This window comes from Hyla sarda, unplaced genomic scaffold, assembly GCF_029499605.1.
Source record: "Hyla sarda isolate aHylSar1 unplaced genomic scaffold, aHylSar1.hap1 scaffold_918, whole genome shotgun sequence".
Taxonomy (NCBI): domain Eukaryota; kingdom Metazoa; phylum Chordata; class Amphibia; order Anura; family Hylidae; genus Hyla; species Hyla sarda.
Genome location: NW_026610947.1, coordinates 20,666 through 44,435, shown reverse-complemented (window position 1 = coordinate 44,435; position 23,770 = coordinate 20,666). Strand labels below are relative to the sequence as shown.

Genomic DNA, 23,770 nt, shown 5'->3' with positions numbered 1-23,770 from the left:
CGCGCGCTCTACTATAATCTAATATACCCTATTCTTAATACTGTGACAACACCCTAAAATTTGCAAATATTTCCACATACCAGGGGAGAGTTATAAAAACCTGTGCAGAGGAAAAATGGAACAGTTGCTCATAGCAACAAATCAGAAAGAAGCCACCTGATTGGTTGCTATGGGAAACTGCTCAATTTTTCTTCTGAACAGGTTGTGATAAATCTCCCCCCCCCCCCGACCATACAGAGATAGATACTAGTGTTGCTCGCGAATATTCGCAATTCGAATATTATTCGCAAATATCGCATATACGCGAATTCGCGAATTTCGCGAATATAGCGCTATATATTCGTAATTACGAATATTCGTTTATTTTTTTATTTTTTTTTATTTGTTTCTTCACAGTACACATCACAGTGATCACCCCTCTCTGCTTCCAGCTTGTGTGGTGTAAAGAAGGCTGTAATACTACTGTGCGAGACTGGCGTGCGGAAATTCGCATATGCGAAAATTAGCACATGCGAATTTTCGCGTATGCTAATTTTGTATATGCAAATTTTCACATATGTTAATTTTCGCATACGTGTTCGCATATGCAAAAATAAAACGAGGAGATAACGAATATGCGAATATTCGCGAATATATGACGAATATTCGTCCATATATTCGCGAATATTCGCGAATTCGAATATGGCCTATGCCGCTCAACACTAATAGATACCAGAACGCACTCTGCAGACTGTATAAGTGATTACAATTACATTTAGATACTCACAGGGGACGTCTTCTCTGATCGGAGTCGTTCACGTTTCCTTTTTTTTCTTCCACTTTCCATCCCGAGGAATCATGAAGACTTTTCACCACAGAACCTTTCAGAGCAACCAGAAAAACATTTTAGGCTTATTACTCCAGCACAATGTCCACCTCTATATAGTTGTAGACCCTCCTCTGTGCCCCCATATATAGTTGTAGACCCTCCTCTGTGCCCCCATATATAGTTGTAGACCCTCCTCTGTGCCCCCATATATAGTTGTAGACCCTCCTCTGTGCCCCCATATATAGTTGTAGACCCTCCTCTGTGCCCCCATATATAGTTGTAGACCCTCCTCTGTGCCCCCATATATAGTTGTACACCTCCTCTGTGCCCCCATATATAGTTGTACACCTCCTCTGTGCCCCCATATATAGTTGTACACCTCCTCTGTGCCCCCATATATAGTTGTACAACTCCTCTGTGCCCCCATATATAGTTGTAGACCTCCTCTGTGCCCCCATATATAGTTGTACACCTCCTCTGTGCCCCCATATATAGTTGTAGACCCTCCTCTGTGCCCCCATATATAGTTGTACACCTCCTCTGTGCCCCCATATATAGTTGTACACCTCCTCTGTGCCCCCATATATAGTTGTACACCTCCTCTGTGCCCCCATATATAGTTGTAGACCCTCCTCTGTGCCCCCATATATAGTTGTAGACCCTCCTCTGTGCCCCCATATATAGTTGTAGACCCTCCTCTGTGCCCCCATATATAGTTGTACACCTCCTCTGTGCCCCCATATATAGTTGTACACCTCCTCTGTGCCCCCATATATAGTTGTACACCTCCTCTGTGCCCCCATATATAGTTGTAGACCCTCCTCTGTGCCCCCATATATAGTTGTACACCTCCTCTGTGCCCCCATATATAGTTGTACACCTCCTCTGTGCCCCCATATATAGTTGTAGACCCTCCTCTGTGCCCCCATATATAGTTGTAGACCCTCCTCTGTGCCCCCATATATAGTTGTACACCTCCTCTGTGCCCCCATATATAGTTGTACACCTCCTCTGTGCCCCCATATATAGTTGTACACCTCCTCTGTGCCCCCATATATAGTTGTAGACCCTCCTCTGTGCCCCCATATATAGTTGTACACCTCCTCTGTGCCCCCATATATAGTTGTAGACCCTCCTCTGTGCCCCCATATATAGTTGTACACCTCCTCTGTGCCCCCATATATAGTTGTAGACCCTCCTCTGTGCCCCCATATATAGTTGTAGACCCTCCTCTGTGCCCCCATATATAGTTGTAGACCCTCCTCTGTGCCCCCATATATAGTTGTAGACCCTCCTCTGTGCCCCCATATATAGTTGTAGACCCTCCTCTGTGCCCCCATATATAGTTGTAGACCCTCCTCTGTGCCCCCATATATAGTTGTACACCTCCTCTGTGCCCCCATATATAGTTGTAGACCCTCCTCTGTGCCCCCATATATAGTTGTACACCTCCTCTGTGCCCCCATATATAGTTGTAGACCCTCCTCTGTGCCCCCATATATAGTTGTAGACCCTCCTCTGTGCCCCCATATATAGTTGTAGACCCTCCTCTGTGCCCCCATATATAGTTGTACACCTCCTCTGTGCCCCCATATATAGTTGTAGACCCTCCTCTGTGCCCCCATATATAGTTGTAGACCCTCCTCTGTGCCCCCATATATAGTTGTAGACCCTCCTCTGTGCCCCCATATATAGTTGTACACCTCCTCTGTGCCCCCATACATCGTTATAGGCCACCTCTGTGCCCCCATAGGTAGTTATAGGCCTCTGTGCACCCATCATTAGTTATAGCCCCCCTTTGTGCCCCCATAGGTAGTTATAGGCCCCCTTTATGCCCCCATATGTAGTTATAGCCCCCCTTTGTGCCCCCATAGGAAGTTATAGGCCTCTGTGCACCCATCATTAGTTATAGGCCTTCTTTGTGCCCCCATAGGTAGTTATAGCCCCCCTTTGTGCCCCCATAGGTAGTTATAGGCCTCTGTGCACCCATCATTAGTTATAGGCCTTCTTTGTGCCCCCATAGGTAGTTATAGCCCCCCTTTGTGCCCCCATAGGTAGTTATAGCCCCCCTTTGTGCCCCCATAGGTAGTTATAGCCTCCCTTTGTTCCCCCATAGGTAGTTATAGGCCCCCTTTATGCCCCCATAGGTAGTTATAGGCCCCTTTGTGCCCCCATAGGAAGTTATAGGCCCCTTTGTGCCCCCATAAGAAGTTATAGGCCCCCTTTTGTGCCCCAATAGTTAGTTATAGGCCCTCTTTTGTGCCCCCATAGTTAGTTATAGGCCCCCTGTACCCCATTAGTAATTATAGGCCCCATGTGCCTCCACAGACATACTGCCTCCAGCCATACACAGTATATAGCTGGAGGCAGTATGTCTGTGCTCCGACCACTGCTCCTCTGGTCTGGGGCCCATGGGTCAGAGCAATAGGCCCCTGGACTGGAGGAGCACTGGTCGGAGCATTGAAGGCAGCCTGCTGTGGTTACCTTCCTGGCCAGTCAGTCGGTCACCAGGCTTTCTGGCTGCTACTCCTCTCCGGCTCTTCTTCGGGCGCCGCTCTCCTCTGATTTCAGGGCTGGCACGCGGCTTCATATTGCTGCGGACGTGCCCACGTGCGGCACGTTAGTTACTCCCGGCGACCACTGCAGTTTTAAAGTGGCAGCGGCCGCCAGGCTCAGAGGTATGTGTGGCTGGGACAGTGTGACTGACTCAGTGGAAAATGACGCCCCCTGCCAGTCAGTTAGTGACAGTCACTCACTGACTGACAAGAAATAAAAAAAGAGTTTTGGTCCCGGCCGGGCCCCCTGGGGGTCCACGCCCCTTACAGTGGTACCGGCTGTACTCCCCTGATGGCGGCCCTGCCTGGCTCCTTTGCCCCTGTACAATTCTCCTGGTCTACTACGAGCTGCCCTCATTTTATGTGCTATTCCCAACAGTCTATACATCTGGCTTCCCATGGGCATTCCCTCCTTTCTTTCCTTTCTTTCCTTTCTTTCCTTTTTTTCCCTGCTCTCTTTTTCCTCCTCTTTATTGCGAAGTTTTCTTCCTCTTCTTTACTTTGCTAGTTTGAGTTTCTGCTTTAGGCCATGTGATTTGTCACGGCCATGTGATTTGTCTGCTCCCCCCTTTGTTTGCCGTTCCAGTATACGGTTATGGTTTCGTTACTCATGTGCGAGCTCTGTTATAATGCTTCCCCTGCGTGGGATGAACCTGGGGGACTGACATGGTCCTTGCTCTGTTATTCTCTTAGACTTGTTTTTCTAAATAAAACTTTTCTTGAGTTTGAAAATATAAAAGGCAATAAATTCTGTTCTAGTTTAAGTCCTGCTCCACAGTCCGTGTTCTCTGGTGATTCCTGCTCCACAGTCCGTGTTCTCTGGTGATTCCTGCTCCACAGTCCGTGTTCTCTGGTGATTCCTGCTCCACAGTCCGTGTTCTCTGGTGATTCCTGCTCCACAGTCCGTGTTCTCTGGTGATTCCTGCTCCACAGTCCGTGTTCTCTGGTGATTCCTGCTCCACAGTCCGTGTTCTCTGGTGATTCCTGCTCCACAGTCCGTGTTCTCTGGTGATTCCTGCTCCACAGTCCATGTTCTCTGGTGATTCCTGCTCCACAGTCCGTGTTCTCTGGTGATTCCTGCTCCACAGTCCATGTTCTCTGATGATTCCTGCTCCACAGTCCATGTTCTCTGGTGATTCCTGCTCCACAGTCCGTGTTCTCTGGTGATTCCTGCTCCACAGTCCGTGTTCTCTGGTGATTCCTGCTCCACAGTCCGTGTTCTCTGGTGATTCCTGCTCCACAGTCCGTGTTCTCTGGTGATTCCTGCTCCACAGTCCGTGTTCTCTGGTGATTCCTGCTCCACAGTCCGTGTTCTCTTGTGATTCCTGCTCCACAGTCCGTGTTCTCTTGTGATTCCTGCTCCACAGTCCGTGTTCTCTGGTGATTCCTGCTCCACAGTCCGTGTTCTCTGATGATTCCTGCTCCACAGTCCGTGTTCTCTGGTGATTCCTGCTCCACAGTCCGTGTTCTCTGGTGATTCCTGCTCCACAGTCCGTGTTCTCTGGTGATTCCTGCTCCACAGTCCGTGTTCTCTGGTGATTCCTGCTCCACAGTCCGTGTTCTCTGGTGATTCCTGCTCCACAGTCCGTGTTCTCTGGTGATTCCTGCTCCACAGTCCGTGTTCTCTGGTGATTCCTGCTCCACAGTCCGTGTTCTCTGGTGATTCCTGCTCCACAGTCCATGTTCTCTGATGATTCCTGCTCCACAGTCCGTGTTCTCTGGTGATTCCTGCTCCACAGTCCGTGTTCTCTGGTGATTCCTGCTCCACAGTCCGTGTTCTCTGGTGATTCCTGCTCCACAGTCCATGTTCTCTGGTGATTCCTGCTCCACAGTCCGTGTTCTCTGGTGATTCCTGCTCCACAGTCCATGTTCTCTGATGATTCCTGCTCCACAGTCCATGTTCTCTGGTGATTCCTGCTCCACAGTCCGTGTTCTCTGGTGATTCCTGCTCCACAGTCCGTGTTCTCTGGTGATTCCTGCTCCACAGTCCGTGTTCTCTGGTGATTCCTGCTCCACAGTCCGTGTTCTCTGGTGATTCCTGCTCCACAGTCCATGTTCTCTGGTGATTCCTGCTCCACAGTCCGTGTTCTCTTGTGATTCCTGCTCCACAGTCCGTGTTCTCTTGTGATTCCTGCTCCACAGTCCGTGTTCTCTGGTGATTCCTGCTCCACAGTCCATGTTCTCTGATGATTCCTGCTCCACAGTCCGTGTTCTCTGATGATTCCTGCTCCACAGTCCGTGTTCTCTGGTGATTCCTGCTCCACAGTCCGTGTTCTCTGATGATTCCTGCTCCACAGTCCATGTTCTCTGGTGATTCCTGCTCCACAGTCCATGTTCTCTGATGATTCCTGCTCCACAGTCCGTGTTCTCTGGTGATTCCTGCTCCACAGTCCGTGTTCTCTGGTGATTCCTGCTCCACAGTCCGTGTTCTCTGGTGATTCCTGCTCCACAGTCCATGTTCTCTGATGATTCCTGCTCCACAGTCCATGTTCTCTGGTGATTCCTGCTCCACAGTCCGTGTTCTCTGGTGATTCCTGCTCCACAGTCCGTGTTCTCTGATGATTCCTGCTCCACAGTCCGTGTTCTCTGATGATTCCTGCTCCACAGTCCGTGTTCTCTGGTGATTCCTGCTCCACAGTCCGTGTTCTCTGGTGATTCCTGCTCCACAGTCCGTGTTCTCTGGTGATTCCTGCTCCACAGTCCGTGTTCTCTGGTGATTCCTGCTCCACAGTCCGTGTTCTCTGATGATTCCTGCTCCACAGTCCGTGTTCTCTGGTGATTCCTGCTCCACAGTCCGTGTTCTCTGGTGATTCCTGCTCCACAGTCCGTGTTCTCTGGTGATTCCTGCTCCACAGTCCGTGTTCTCTGGTGATTCCTGCTCCACAGTCCGTGTTCTCTGGGGATTCCTGCTCCACAGTCCGTGTTCTCTGGTGATTCCTACTCCACAGTCCGTGTTCTCTGATGATTCCTGCTCCACAGTCCATGTTCTCTGGTGATTCCTGCTCCACAGTCCGTGTTCTCTGGTGATTCCTGCTCCACAGTCCGTGTTCTCTGGTGATTCCTGCTCCACAGTCCGTGTTCTCTGGTGATTCCTGCTCCACAGTCCGTGTTCTCTGGTGATTCCTGCTCCACAGTCCGTGTTCTCTGATGATTCCTGCTCCACAGTCCGTGTTCTCTGGTGATTCCTGCTCCACAGTCCGTGTTCTCTGGTGATTCCTGCTCCACAGTCCGTGTTCTCTGGTGATTCCTGCTCCACAGTCCGTGTTCTCTGGTGATTCCTGCTCCACAGTCCGTGTTCTCTGGTGATTCCTGCTCCAAAGTCCGTGTTCTCTGGTGATTCCTACTCCACAGTCCGTGTTCTCTGATGATTCCTGCTCCACAGTCCATGTTCTCTGGTGATTCCTGCTCCACAGTCCGTGTTCTCTGATGATTCCTGCTCCACAGTCCGTGTTCTCTGGTGATTCCTGCTCCACAGTCCATGTTCTCTGGTGATTCCTGCTCCACAGTCCGTGTTCTCTGGTGATTCCTGCTCCACGGTCCGTGTTCTCTGATGATTCCTGCTCCACAGTCCGTGTTCTCTGGTGATTCCTGCTCCACAGTCCGTGTTCTCTGGTGATTCCTGCTCCACAGTCCGTGTTCTCTGATGATTCCTGCTCCACAGTCCGTGTTCTCTGGTGATTCCTGCTCCACAGTCCGTGTTCTCTGATGATTCCTGCTCCACAGTCCGTGTTCTCTGGTGATTCCTGCTCCACAGTCCGTGTTCTCTGGTGATTCCTGCTCCACAGTCCATGTTCTCTGATGATTCCTGCTCCACAGTCCATGTTCTCTGGTGATCCTTGTTCCACAGTCCATGTTCTCTGGTGATCCTTGTTCCACAGTCCGTGTTCTCTGGTGATTCCTGCTCCACAGTCCGTGTTCTCTGATGATTCCTGCTCCACAGTCCGTGTTCTCTGGTGATTCCTGCTCCACAGTCCATGTTCGCTGGTGATTCCTGCTCCACAGTCCGTGTTCTCTGGTGATTCCTGCTCCACAGTCCGTGTTCTCTGATGATTCCTGCTCCACAGTCCGTGTTCTCTGGTGATTCCTGCTCCACAGTCCGTGTTCTCTGGTGATTCCTGCTCCACAGTCCGTGTTCTCTGGTGATTCCTGCTCCACAGTCCATGTTCTCTGATGATTCCTGCTCCACAGTCCGTGTTCTCTGGTGATTCCTGCTCCACAGTCCGTGTTCTCTGGTGATTCCTGCTCCACAGTCCATGTTCTCTGGTGATTTCTGCTCCACAGTCCATGTTCTCTGGTGATTCCTGCTCCACAGTCCGTGTTCTCTGGTGATCCTTGTTCCACAGTCCATGTTCTCTGGTGATTCCTGCTCCACAGTCCATGTTCTCTGGTGATTCCTGCTCCACAGTCTGTGTTCTCTGGTGATTCCTGCTCCACAGTCCGTGTTCTCTGGTGATTCCTGCTCCACAGTCCGTGTTCTCTGGTGATTCCTGCTCCACAGTCCGTGTTCTCTGGTGATTCCTGCTCCACAGTCCATGTTCTCTGGTGATTCCTGCTCCACAGTCCATGTTCTCTGGTGATTCCTGCTCCACAGTCCGTGTTCTCTGGTGATTCCTGCTCCACAGTCCGTGTTCTCTGGTGATTCCTGCTCCACAGTCCGTGTTCTCTGGTGATTCCTGCTCCACAGTCCGTGTTCTCTGGTGATTCCTGCTCCACAGTCCGTGTTCTCTGGTGATTCCTGCTCCACAGTCCATGTTCTCTGGTGATTTCTGCTCCACAGTCCATGTTCTCTGGTGATTCCTGCTCCACAGTCCGTGTTCTCTGGTGATCCTTGTTCCACAGTCCATGTTCTCTGGTGATTCCTGCTCCACAGTCCATGTTCTCTGATGATTCCTGCTCCACAGTCCATATTCTCTGATGATTCCTGCTCCACAGTCCATATTCTCTGATGATTCCTGCTCCACAGTCCATGTTCTCTGGTGATTCCTGCTCCACAGTCCATGTTCTCTGGTGATCCTTGTTCCACAGTCCATGTTCTCTGGTGATCCTTGTTCCACAGTCCATGTTCTCTGGTGATTCCTGCTCCACAGTCCATGTTCTCTGGTGATTCCTGCTCCACAGTCCGTGTTCTCTGATGATTCCTGCTCCACAGTCCATGTTCTCTGGTGATCCTTGTTCCACAGTCCATGTTCTCTGGTGATTCCTGCTCCACAGTCCATGTTCTCTGATGATTCCTGCTCCACAGTCCATGTTCTCTGGTGATTCCTGCTCCACAGTCCGTGTTCTCTGGTGATCCTTGTTCCACGGTCCGTGTTCCCTGGTGATCCCTGTTCCACAGTCCGTGTTCTCTGGTGATTCCTGCTCCACAGTCCGTGTTCTCTGGTGATCCTTGTTCCACAGTCCATGTTCTCTGGTGATTCCTGCTCCACAGTCCATGTTCTCTGATGATTCCTGCTCCACAGTCCATGTTCTCTGGTGATTCCTGCTCCACAGTCCATGTTCTCTGGTGATTCCTGCTCCACAGTCCGCGTTCTTTGGTGCTTTCTCCTCCACAGTCTCTGCTCCATGACTTCCCATCTGGATCTGGCTGGGTACTGGTGGCTATTCTGGGGACTGCGAACTTTAGACTCCATACCCTAGTCTGGCCCGCGCCAAACCTGTGGCAGCTAGGAGGATACACATACCCTCATCCAAATGTGTTTAATCCTTTAATAAAAACATCTCAAAGTTACAGTCAGAAAATTCACAACAATATGTCTGGATAATAGAGATTGTCCAACTCAACAAATGGAGGAGAGTCTGGGGCCCCTCTGATGAGACATATAAACATGGAGCCTGAAGAGAACAATCACATCTCCCTCATGTATTATCCAGCAAAGAAAAAAAGTTTGGAGGCTCTGAGGTCACAGGCGATTATTCTTTATTTATTCTTCCAGGTCACAGATACATCACATGGTGGCGGCCAGTTTCGCACAGAACTGTGCCTAATCAGTGACTTCGGAGGTCATCCACTAAGCAAGTGCATTAGTGCCGACCACAAGCTATATTCTGTTGTGGACTATCCATCATGTATGATATGGGGGTATGTGAGAATCAGAACTGGAGGGATCGAGTGACCATCTCTTTAGCAGAGGAAGCAGAATGGAAGACATTGTGGGCACTACTTCCATACATGGACAACAGGGTCAGTGATGATTGTTTAGGATTTTCCGGAGTCCGGAGATCAATAGGATGGGAATCAGTTCCCTGACCAGACTTCACCATGTGACCACGGATCGGTCACCACTTGAATAGAAAGATGGAGGCCCCTTCAGGCATCAGTAAAGACAATGACCACAACAAGGGGTAAGAAGGGTTTTTGTTTTTTTCTTGGATTTCAGACTCTTTCTTTTTCTTTCCTTCTGGTGAAACCTCGGCCAGTAATACAATGGTCTCCACATGTCACCGAGCAGAAGGATCAGCTATTACTCATCTCATGGAGCAACAACAAAAAACGTGGTCTCAAAAGGCTGGAGGTGCTCAATCCCAAATGCAGTTGTGCATATATACTGGGGGAGCAGATCCTGCCCTTGTAGTCCGTTGCTAGGGGCGATCCCCAGCACAAAAATGCATACAATGGAGGATGCCTGCAGCGGACTACAAGTGCCACAATAGAATCCTACACCAGATAGACAGTGCGGATGTGTAACAATTAGAATACAATACAGGAATATAGGTCCCTACTGTGGTAGATGTATACAGTGACATTGGCTAATCCCTCAACACTGATGTTAAAATTGAGGCATTCGCCAATGTATCCTTATATGAAGGACATACCAGAGCCCGCACACCAACGCCAAGGTTTCTCAGATGGCGCGGGACCCAACGCTAACCTACCTGTGCGTGATAAGCAAAAACCAGGGGCCAGTGAGCAATTACAGCAGCATTAGACCGACTCACAGCCTCCTCCCAGTAACCTCCAGTGTGGACTGAGCACATACAATGGGAGGAGGGAGAGAGGCTACAAGCCCCACCTGAGTTGGCTGATATAGGTGCCGGCCTCACAGGTGCAACCCTAATGCTGCCCGGAAAATGTTCAAGGAACATAACATATGGAGTTTATACACCTCCAAGTATAAATTTTTAAACAACAACAAAAAACGTGGTCTCAAATGGCTGGAGGTTCTCAACCCCAAATGCAGTTGTGCATTTATACTGGGGGAGCAGATCCTGCCCTTGTAGTCCGTTGCTAGTCACGCACAGGTAGGTTAGCGTTAGGTCCCGTGCCATCTGAGAAACCTTGGTGTTGGTGTGCGGGCTCTGGTGTGTCCTTCATATAAGGATATACTGGCGGTGGTGTGCGGGCTCTCGTGTGTCCTTCATATAAGGATATACTGGCGTTGGTGTGCGGGCTCTGGTGTGTCCTTCATATAAGGATACACTGGCGTTGGTGTGCGGGCTCTGGTGTGTCCTTCATATAAGGATATACTGGCGTTGGTGTGCGGGCTCTGGTGTGTCCTTCATATAAGGATACACTGGCGAATGTCTCAATTTTAACATCAGTGTTGAGGGATTAGCCAATGTCACTGTATACATCTACCACAGTAGTGACCTAAATTCCTGTATTGTATTCATCTCATGGAGCCCCATAAAATCCATCATCAGAAAATGGAACCACAAACCTCCCGACACAAGGCTGTCCGCCCAAACTGACAAGATGGGGAAGGAGAAAATGATCAGAGAAGTAACCAAAATGGCCCATTGTGACTCAGGAGGAGGGGAAGATCAACAGCTGAGGTTGGAGAAACTGTCCACAAATTAGCTGTCCATGGAAGAGGGGCAAGAAGAAGGTGACCACAAGAAAACCCAACACTGCCCATAACCCTGAGCACACCATCCCCACAGTGATACATGATGGGAACATCATAACCCAACACTGCCCATCACCCTGATCACACCATCCCCACAGTGACACATGGTGGGAGCATCATAACCCAACACTGCCCATCACCCTGATCACACCATCCCCACAGTGATACATGGTGGGAGCATCATAACCCAACACTGCCCATCACCCTGATCACACCATCCTCACAGTGATACATGATGGGAACATCATAACCCAACACTGCCAATCACCCTGATCACACCATCCTCACAGTGATACATGATGGGAACATCATAACCCAACACTGCCCATCACCCTGAGCACACCATCCCCACAGTGATAAATGGTTGGGGCATCATAATCCAACACTGCCCATCACCCTGATCACACCATCCTCACAGTGATACATGATGGGAACATCATAACCCAACACTGCCCATCACCCTGATCACACCATCCTCACAGTGATACATGGTGGGGACATCATAACCCAACACTGCCCATCACCCTGATCACACCATCCTCACAGTGATACATGGTGGGAGCATCATAACCCAACACTGCCCATCACCCTGATCACACCATCCTCACAGTGATACATGGTGGGAGCATCATAACCCAATACTGCCCATCACCCTGATCACACCATCCTCACAGTGATACATGGTGGGAGCATCATAACCCGACACTGCTCATCACCCGGATCACACCATCCTCACAGTGATACATGGTGGGAGCATCATAACATAACACTGCCCATCACCCTGATCACACCATCCTCACAGTGATACATGGTGGGAACATCATAACCCAACACTGCCCATCACCCTGATCACACCATCCCCACAGTGACACATGGTGGGAACATCATAACCCAACACTGCCCATCACCCTGATCACACCATCCTCACAGTGATACATGATGGGAACATTATAACCCAACACTGCCCATCACCCTGATCACACCATCCTCACAGTGACACATGGTGGGAACATCATAACCCAACACTGCTCATCACCCTGATCACACCATCCCCACAGTGACACATGGTGGGAACATCATAACCCAACACTGCCCATCACCCTGATCACACCATCCTCACAGTGATACATGGTGGGAGCATCATAACCCAACACTGCTCATCACCCGGATCACACCATCCCCACAGTGATACATGGTGGGAACATCATAACCCAGCACTGCCCATCACCCTGAGCACACCATCCCCACAGTGATACATGATGGGAACATCATAACATAACACTGCCCATCACCCTGATCACACCATCCTCACAGTGATACATGGTGGGAACATCATAACCCAACACTGCCCATCACCCTGATCACACCATCCCCACAGTGACACATGGTGGGAACATCATAACCCAACACTGCCCATCACCCTGATCACACCATCCTCACAGTGATACATGATGGGAACATTATAACCCAACACTGCCCATCACCCTGATCACACCATCCTCACAGTGACACATGGTGGGAACATCATAACCCAACACTGCTCATCACCCTGATCAAACCATCCTCACAGTGACACATGGTGGAAACATCATAACCCAACACCGCCCATCACCCTGATCACACCATCCCCACAGTGACACATGGTGGGAACATCATAACCCAACACTGCCCATCACCCTGATCACACCATCCTCACAGTGATACATGGTGGGAGCATCATAACCCAACACTGCTCATCACCCGGATCACACCATCCCCACAGTGATACATGGTGGGAACATCATAACCCAGCACTGCCCATCACCCTGATCACACCATCCCCACAGTGATACATGATGGGAACATCATAACATAACACTGCCCATCACCCTGATCACACCGTCCCCACAGTGACACATGGTGGGAACATCATAACCCAACACTGCCCATCACCCTGATCACACCATCCTCACAGTGACACATGGTGGGAACATCATAACCCAACACTGCCCATCACCCTGATCACACCATCCTCACAGTGATACATGATGGGAACATTATAACCCAACACTGCCCATCACCCTGATCACACCATCCTCACAGTGACACATGGTGGGAACATCATAACCCAACACTGCCCATCACCCTGATCACACCATCCTCACAGTGATACATGGTGGGAACATCATAACCCAACACTGCCCATCACCCTGAGCACACCATCCTCACAGTGATACATGGTGGGAACATCATAACCCAACACTGCCCATCACCCTGATCACACCATCCCCACAGTTATACATGGTGGGAACATCATAACCCAACACTGCCCATCACCCTGATCACACCATCCCCACAGAGATAAATGGTGGGGGCATCATAACCCAACACTGCTCATCACCCTGATCACACCATCCTCACAGTGATACATGGTGGAAACATCATAACCCAACACTGCCCATCACCCTGAGCACACCATCCTCACAGTGATACATGGTGGGAGCATCATAACCCAACACTGCCCATCACCCTGATCACATCATCCCCACAGTGACACATGGTGGGGGCATCATAACCCAACACTGCCCATCACCCTGATCACACCATCCTCACAGTGACACATGGTGGGGGCATCATAACCCAACACTGCCCATCACCCTGATCACACCATCCCCACAGTGATAAATGGTTGGGGCATCATAACCCAGCACTGCCCATCACCCTGATCACACCATCCCCAAAGTGATACATGGTGGGAACATCATAACTCAACACTGCCCATCACCCTGATCACACCATCCCCACAGTGATACATGGTGGGAGCATCAAAACCCAACACCGCCCATCACCCTGAGCACACCATCCCCACAGTGATACATGGTGGGAGCATCATAACCCAACACTGCCCATCACCCTGAGCACACCATCCCCACAGTGATACATGGTGGGAACATCATAACTCAACACTGCTCATCACCCTGAGCACACCATCCCCACAGTGATACATGGTGGGAACATCATAACCCAACACTGCCCATCACCCTGAGCACACCATCCTCACAGTGATACATGGTGGGAGCATCATAACCCAACACTGCCCATCACCCTGAGCATCATAACCCAACACTGCCCATCACCCTGATCACACCATCCTCACAGTGATACATGGTGGGAACATCATAACCCAACACTGCCCATCACCCTGATCACACCATCCTCACAGTGATATATGGTGGGAACATCATAACTCAACACCGCCCATCACCCTGATCACACCATCCTCACAGTGATACATGGTGGGAACATCATAACCCAACACTGCCCATCACCCTGATCACATCATCCTCACAGTGACACATGGTGGGAACATCATAACCCAACACTGCCCATCACCCTGATCACACCATCCTCACAGTGACATATGGTGGTGGGAACATCATAACCCAACACTGCCCATCACCCTGATCACACCATCCTCACAGTGATACATGGTGGGAACATCATAACTCAACACCGCCCATCACCCTGAGCACACCATCCTCACAGTGACACATGGTGGGAGCATCATAATCCAACACTGCTCATCACCCTGATCACACCATCCTCACAGTGATACATGGTGGGAACATCATAACCCAACACTGCCCATCACCCTGATCACACCATCCTCACAGTGATACATGGTGGGAACATCATAACCCAGCACTGCCCATCACCCTGAGCACACCATCCTCACAGTGATACATGGTGGGGGCATCATAACCCAACACTGCTCAACACCATGAGCACACCATCCCCACAGTGACACATGGTGGTGGGGGCATCATAACCCAACACTGCTCATCACCCTGATCACACCATCCTCACAGTGACACATGGTGGGGGCATCATAACCCAACACTGCCCATCACCCTGATCACACCATCCCCACAGTGATAAATGGTTGGGGCATCATAACCAAACACTGCCCATCACCCTGATCACACCATCCCCACAGTGATACATGGTGGGAGCATCATAACCCAACACTGCCCATCACCCTGATCACACCATCCCCACAGTGATACATGGTGGGAGCATCATAACCCAACACCGCCCATCACCCTGAGCACACCATCCCCACAGTGATACATGGTGGGAGCATCATAACCCAACACTGCCCATCACCCTGAGCACACCATCCTCACAGTGATACATGGTGGGAGCATCATAACCCAACACTGCCCATCACCCTGATCACACCATCCCCACAGTGATACATGGTGGGGACATCATAATCCAACACTGCCCATCACCCTGAGCACACCATCCTCACAGTGATACATGGTGGTGGGAACATCATAACCCAACACTGCCCATCACCCTGATCACACCATCCTCACAGTGATACATGGTGGGAGCATCATAACCCAACACTGCCCATCACCCTGATCACACTATCCTCACAGTGATACATGGTGGGAACATCATAACTCAACACCGCCCATCACCCTGATCACACCATCCTCACAGTGATACATGGTGGGAACATCATAACCCAACACTGCCCATCACCCTGATCACACCATCCTCACAGTGATACATGGTGGGAACATCATAACTCAACACCGCCCATAACCCTGATCACACCATCCTCACAGTGACACATGGTGGTGGGAACATCATAACCCAACACTGCCCATCACCCTGAGCACACCATCCTCACAGTGACACATGGTGGGAGCATCATAATCCAACACTGCTCATCACCCTGATCACACCATCCTCACAGTGATACATGGTGGGAACATCATAACCCAACACTGCCCATCACCCTGATCACACCATCCTCACAGTGATACATGGTGGGAACATCATAACCCAGCACTGCCCATCACCCTGAGCACACCATCCTCACAGTGATACATGGTGGGAGCATCATAACCCAACACTGCTCATCACCCTGATCACACCATCCTCACAGTGATACATGGTGGGGGCATCATAACCCAACACTGCTCATCACCCTGATCACACCATCCTCACAGTGCTACATGGTGGGGGCATCATAACCCAACACTGCTCATCACCCTGATCACACCATCCTCACAGTGATACATGGTGGGAGCATCCTAACCCAACACTGCCCATCACCCTGAGCACACCATCCTCACAGTGATACATGGTGGGGGCATCATAACCCAGCACTGCCCATCACCCTGAGCACACCATCCTCACAGTGATACATGGTGGGGGCATCATAACCCAGCACTGCCCATCACCCTGAGCACACCATCCTCACAGTGATACATGGTGGGAGCATCCTAACCCAACACTGCTCATCACCCTGATCACACCATCCTCACAGTGATACATGGTGGGAACATCATAACCCAACACTGCCCATCACCCTGAGCACACCATCCTCACAGTGACACATGGTGGTGGGAACATCATAACCCAACACTGCCCATCACCCTGAGCACACCATCCTCACAGTGATACATGGTGGGGACATCATAACTCAACACCGCCCATCACCCTGATCACACCATCCTCACAGTGACACATGGTGGTGGGAACATCATAACCCAACACTGCCCATCACCCTGAGCACACCATCCTCACAGTGATACATGGTGGGAACATCATAACTCAACACCGCCCATCACCCTGATCACACCATCCTCACAGTGATACATGGTGGGAACATCATAACCCAGCACTGCCCATCACCCTGAGCACACCATCCTCACAGTGATACATGGTGGGAGCATCATAACCCAACACTGCCCATCACCCTGATCACACCATCCTCACAGTGATACATGATGGGAGCATCATAATCCAACACTGCTCATCACCCTGAGCACACCATCCCCACAGTGACACATGGTGGTGGGGGCATCATAACCCAACACCGCCCATCACCCTGATCACACCATCCTCACAGTGACACATGGTGGGGGCATCATAACCCAACACTGCCCATCACCCTGATCACACCATCCCCACAGTGATAGATGGTTGGGGCATCATAACCAAACACTGCCCATCACCCTGAGCACACCATCCCCACAGTGATACATGGTGGGAGCATCATAACCCAACACTGCCCATCACCCTGATCACACCATCCTCACAGTGATACATGGTGGGAGCATCATAACCCAACACTGCCCATCACCCTGATCACACCATCCCCACAGTGATACATGGTGGGGACATCATAACCCAACACTGCCCATCACCCTGAGCACACCATCCTCACAGTGATACATGGTGGGAGCATCATAACCCAACACTGCCCATCACCCTGAGCACACCATCCCCACAGTGATACATGGTGGGAACATCATAACCCAACACTGCCCATCACCCTGATCACACCATCCTCACAGTGATACATGGTGGGAGCATCATAACCCAACACTGCCCGTCACCCTGATCACACCATCCCCACAGTGATACATGGTGGGAACATCATAACCCAACACTGCCCATCACCCTGATCACACCATCCTCACAGTGATACATGGTGGGAACATCATAACCCAACACTGCCCATCACCCTGATCACACCATCCTCACAGTGACACATGGTGGTGGGAACATCATAACCCAACACTGCCCATCACCCTGAGCACACCATCCTCACAGTGATACATGGTGGGAACATCATAACTCAACACCGCCCATAACCCTGATCACACCATCCTCACAGTGACACATGGTGGTGGGAACATCATAACCCAACACTGCCCATCACCCTGAGCACACCATCCTCACAGTGACACATGGTGGAAGCATCATAATCCAACACTGCTCATCACCCTGATCACACCATCCTCACAGTGATACATGGTGGGAACATCATAACCCAACACTGCCCATCACCCTGATCACACCATCCTCACAGTGATACATGGTGGGAACATCATAACCCAGCACTGCCCATCACCCTGAGCACACCATCCTCACAGTGATACATGGTGGGGGCATCATAACCCAACACTGCTCATCACCCTGATCACACCATCCTCACAGTGACACATGATGGGAGCATCATAACCCAACACTGCCCATCACCCTGATCACACCATCCTCACAGTGATACATGGTGGGAGCATCATAACCCAACACTGCCCATCACCCTGATCACACCATCCTCACAGTGATACATGGTGGGAACATCATAACCCAACACTGCCCATCACCCTGATCAAACCATCCTCACAGTGATACATGGTGGGATCATTATTACCCAACACTGCTCATCACCCTGAGCACACCATCCTCACAGTGATACATGGTGGGAGCATCCTAACCCAACACTGCTCATCACCCTGATCACACCATCCTCACAGTGATACATGGTGGGAACATCATAACCCAACACTGCCCATCACCCTGAGCACACCATCCTCACAGTGACACATGGTGGTGGGAACATCATAACCCAACACTGCCCATCACCCTGAGCACACCATCCTCACAGTGATACATGGTGGGGACATCATAACTCAACACCGCCCATCACCCTGATCACACCATCCTCACAGTGATACATGGTGGGAACATCATAACCCAACACTGCCCATCACCCTGATCACACCATCCTCACAGTGATACATGGTGGGGACATCATAACCCAACACTGCCCATCACCCTGATCACACCATCCTCACAGTGATACATGGTTGGAACATCATAACCCAACACTGCTCATCACCCTGATCACACCATCCTCACAGTGAGACATGGTGGTGGGAACATCATAACCCAACACTGCCCATCACCCTGAGCACACCATCCTCACAGTGATACATGGTGGGGACATCATAACCCAACACTGCCCATCACCCTGAGCACACCATCCTCACAGTGATACATGGTGGGGACATCATAACCCAACACTGCCCATCACCCTGAGCACACCATCCTCACAGTGACACATGATGGGAGCATCATAACCCAACACTGCCCATCACCCTGATCACACCATCCTCACAGTGATACATGGTGGGAGCATCATAACCCAACACTGCCCATCACCCTGATCACACCATCCTCACAGTGATACATGGTGGGAACATCATAACCCAACACTGCCCATCACCCTGATCAAACCATCCTCACAGTGATACATGGTGGGATCATTATTACCCAACACTGCTCATCACCCTGAGCACACCATCCTCACAGTGATACATGGTGGGGGCATCATAACCCAGCACTGCCCATCACCCTGAGCACACCATCCCCACAGTGATACATGGTGGGAGCATCCTAACCCAACACTGCTCATCACCCTGATCACACCATCCTCACAGTGATACATGGTGGGAACATCATAACCCAACACTGCCCATCACCCTGAGCACACCATCCTCACAGTGATACATGGTGGGGACATCATAACTCAACACCGCCCATCACCCTGATCACACCATCCTCACAGTGACACATGGTGGTGGGAACATCATAACCCAACACTGCCCATCACCCTGAGCACACCATCCTCACAGTGACACATGGTGGGAGCATCATAATCCAACACTGCTCATCACCCTGAGCACACCATCCTCACAGTGACACATGGTGGGAGCATCATAATCCAACACTGCTCATCACCCTGAGCACACCATCCTCACAGTGATACATGGTGGGGACATCATAACCCAACACTGCCCATCACCCTGAGCACACCATCCTCACAGTGATACATGGTGGGGACATCATAACCCAACACTGCCCATCACCCTGAGCACACCATCCTCACAGTGATACATGGTGGGAACATCATAACCCAGCACTGCCCATCACCCTGAGCACACCATCCTCACAGTGATACATGGTGGGAGCATCATAACCCAACACTGCCCATCACCCTGATCACACCATCCTCACAGTGATACATGGTGGGAGCATCATAACCCAACACTACCCATCACCCTGATCAAACCATCCTCACAGTGATAAATGGTGGGATCATTTTTACCCAACACTGCTCATCACCCTGATCACACCATCCTCACAGTGATACATGGTGGGGACATCATAACTCAACACCGCCCATCACCCTGATCACACCATCCTCACAGTGATACATGGTGGGAGCATCCTAACCCAACACTGCTCATCACCCTGATCACACCATCCTCACAGTGATACATGGTGGGAACATCATAACCCAACACTGCCCATCACCCTGAGCACACCATCCTCACAGTGACACATGGTGGTGGGAACATCATAACCCAACACTGCCCATAACCCTGAGCACACCATCCTCACAGTGATACATGGTGGGGACATCATAACTCAACACCGCCCATCACCCTGATCACACCATCCTCACAGTGACACATGGTGGTGGGAACATCATAACCCAACACTGCCCATCACGCTGAGCACACCATCCTCACAGTGATACATGGTGGGAGCATCATAACCCAACACTGCCCATCACCCTGATCACACCATCCTCACAGTGATACATGTTGGGAGCATCATAACCCAACACTGCCCATCACCCTGATCACACCATCCTCACAGTGATACATGGTGGGAGCATCATAACCCAACACTGCCCATCACCCTGATCAAACCATCCTCACAGTGATACATGGTGGGATCATTATTACCCAACACTGCTCATCACCCTGATCACACCATCCTCACAGTGACACATGGTGGGGGCATCATAACCCAACACCGCCCATCACCCTGAGCACACCATCCTCACAGTGATGCATGGTGGAAACATCATAACCCAACACTGCCCATCACCCTGAGCACACCATCCTCACAGTGATGCATGGTGGCAACATCATAACCCAACACTGCCCATCACCCTGATCACACCATCCCCACAGTGACACATGGTGGTGGGAGCATCATAACCCAACACTGCCCATCACCCTGATCACACCATCCTCACAGTGATACATGGTGGGAACATCATAACCCAACACTGCCCATCACCCTGAGCACACCATCCCCACAGTGATACATGGTGGGATCATCATAACCCAACACTGCCCATCACCCTGATCACATCATCCCCACAGTGATACATGGTGGGGGCATCATAACCCAACACTGCCCATCACCCTGATCACACCATCCCCACAGTGATACATGGTGGAAACATCATAACCCAACACTGCCCATCACCCTGATCACACCATCCCCACAGTGAAACATGGTGGGAACATCATAACCCAACACTGCCCATCACCCTGAGCACACCATCCTCACAGTGATACATGGTGGGAACATCATAACCCAACACTGCCCATCACCCTGAGCACACCATCCTCACAGTGATACATGGTGGGGGCATCATAACCCAACACTGCCCATCACCCTGATCACACCATCCTCACAGTGATACATGGTGGGAACATCATAACCCAACACTGCCCATCACCCTGATCACACCATCCCCACAGTGATACATGGTGGGGGGAACATCATAACCCAACACTGCCCATCACCCTGAGCACACCATCCTCACAGTGACACATGATGGGAACATCATAACCCAACACTGCCCATCACCCTGATCACACCATCCCCACAGTGATACATGGTGGGAGCATCATAATCCAACACTGCCCATCACCCTGATCACACCATCCTCACAGTGATACATGGTGGTGGGAGCATCATAACCCAACACTGCCCATCACCCTGATCACACCATCCCCACAGTGATGCATGGTGGCAACATCATAACCCAACACTGCCCATCACCCTGATCACACCATCCCCACAGTGATACATGGTGGGAACATCATAACCCAACACTGCCCGTCACCCTGAGCACACCATCCTCACAGTGATACATGGTGGGAGCATCATAACCCAACACTGCCCATCACCCTGATCACACCATCCCCACAGTGATACATGGTGGGAACATCATAACCCAACACTGCCCGTCACCCTGAGCACACCATCCTCACAGTGATACATGGTTGGGGCATCATAACCCAACACTGCCCATCACCCTGATCACACCATCCTCACAGTGATACATGATGGGAGCATCATAATCCAACACTGCCCATCACCCTGATCACACCATCCCCACAGTGACACATGGTGGGGACATCATAACCAAACACTGCCCATCACCCTGATCACACCATCCTCACAGTGATACATGGTGGGAACATCATAACCCAACACTGCCCATCACCCTGATCACACCATCCTCACAGTGATACATGGTGGTGGGAACATCATAACCCAACACTGCCCATCACCCTGATCACACCATCCCCACAGTGACACATGGTGGGGACATCATAACCAAACACTGCTCATCACCCTGAGCACACCATCCTCACAGTGATATATGGTGGGAACATCATAACTCAACACCGCCCATCACCCTGATCACACCATCCCCACAGTGATAAATGGTTGAGGCATCATAACCCAACACTGCCCATCACCCTGATCACACCATCCCCACAGTGATAAATGGTTGAGGCATCATAACCAAACACTGCCCATCACCCTGATCACACCATCCCCACAGTGATAAATGGTTGAGGCATCATAACCAAACACTGCCCATCACCCTGATCACACCATCCCCACAGTGATACATGGTGGGAGCATCATAACCCATCACCGCCCAGCACCCTGAGCACACCATCCCCACAGTGATACATGGTGGGAGCATCATAACCCAACACTGCTCATCACCCTGATCACATCATCCTCACAGTGATACATGGTGGGAGCATCATAACCCAACACTGCCCATCACCCTGATCACACCATCCTCACAGTGACACATGGTGGTGGGAACATCATAACCCAACACTGCCCATCACCCTGAGCACACCATCCTCACAGTGATACATGGTGGGGACATCATCACCCAACACTGCCCATCACCCTGATCACACCATCCTCACAGTGATACATGGTGGGAACATCATAACTCAACACCGCCCATCACCCTGATCACACCATCCTCACAGTGACACATGGTGGTGGGAACATCATAACCCAACACTGCCCATCACCCTGAGCACACCATCCTCACAGTGACACATGGTGGGAGCATCATAATCCAACACTGCTCATCACCCTGATCACACCATCCTCACAGTGATACATGGTGGGAGCATCATAACCCAACACTGCCCATCACCCTGATCACACCATCCTCACAGTGATACATGGTGGGAACATCATAACCCAACACTGCCCATCACCCTGATCACACCATCCCCACAGTGATACATGGTGGTGGGAACATCATAACCCAACACTGCCCATCACCCTGAGCACACCATCCTCACAGTGATACATGGTGGGAGCATCATAACCCAACACTGCCCATCACCCTGAGCATCATAACCCAACACTGCCCATCACCCTGAGCACACCATCCTCACAGTGATACATGGTGGGAACATCATAACCCAACACTGCCCATCACCCTGATCACACCATCCTCACAGTGATACATGGTGGGAACATCATAACTCAACACCGCCCATCACCCTGATCACACCATCCTCACAGTGATACATGGTGGGAACATCATAACCCAACACTGCCCATCACCCTGA

At 50.8% G+C, this 23,770-nt stretch overlaps 1 protein-coding gene across 2 annotated transcripts in view; it reads right to left on the bottom strand.

Moving 5' to 3' along the window:
* The window catches only part of TRIM45 (tripartite motif containing 45), a 62,413-nt gene that overhangs the window by 25,569 nt on the left and 13,074 nt on the right, over positions 1–23,770 (bottom strand). The window contains exons 1-2 of one of the 2 annotated variants that reach the window (XM_056554839.1): positions 3,293–3,794; positions 767–860 (exon numbers count right to left, since the gene is read on the bottom strand). The exons of the other annotated variant lie outside the window; for it this stretch is intronic. Of the exons in view, the coding sequence (XP_056410814.1) occupies positions 767–860; positions 3,293–3,398 (200 nt within the window). The 5' untranslated portion in view covers positions 3,399–3,794. Of the gene's footprint in view, positions 1–766; positions 861–3,292; positions 3,795–23,770 lie in introns of those variants that run through there. 2 annotated transcript variants of the gene reach the window in all.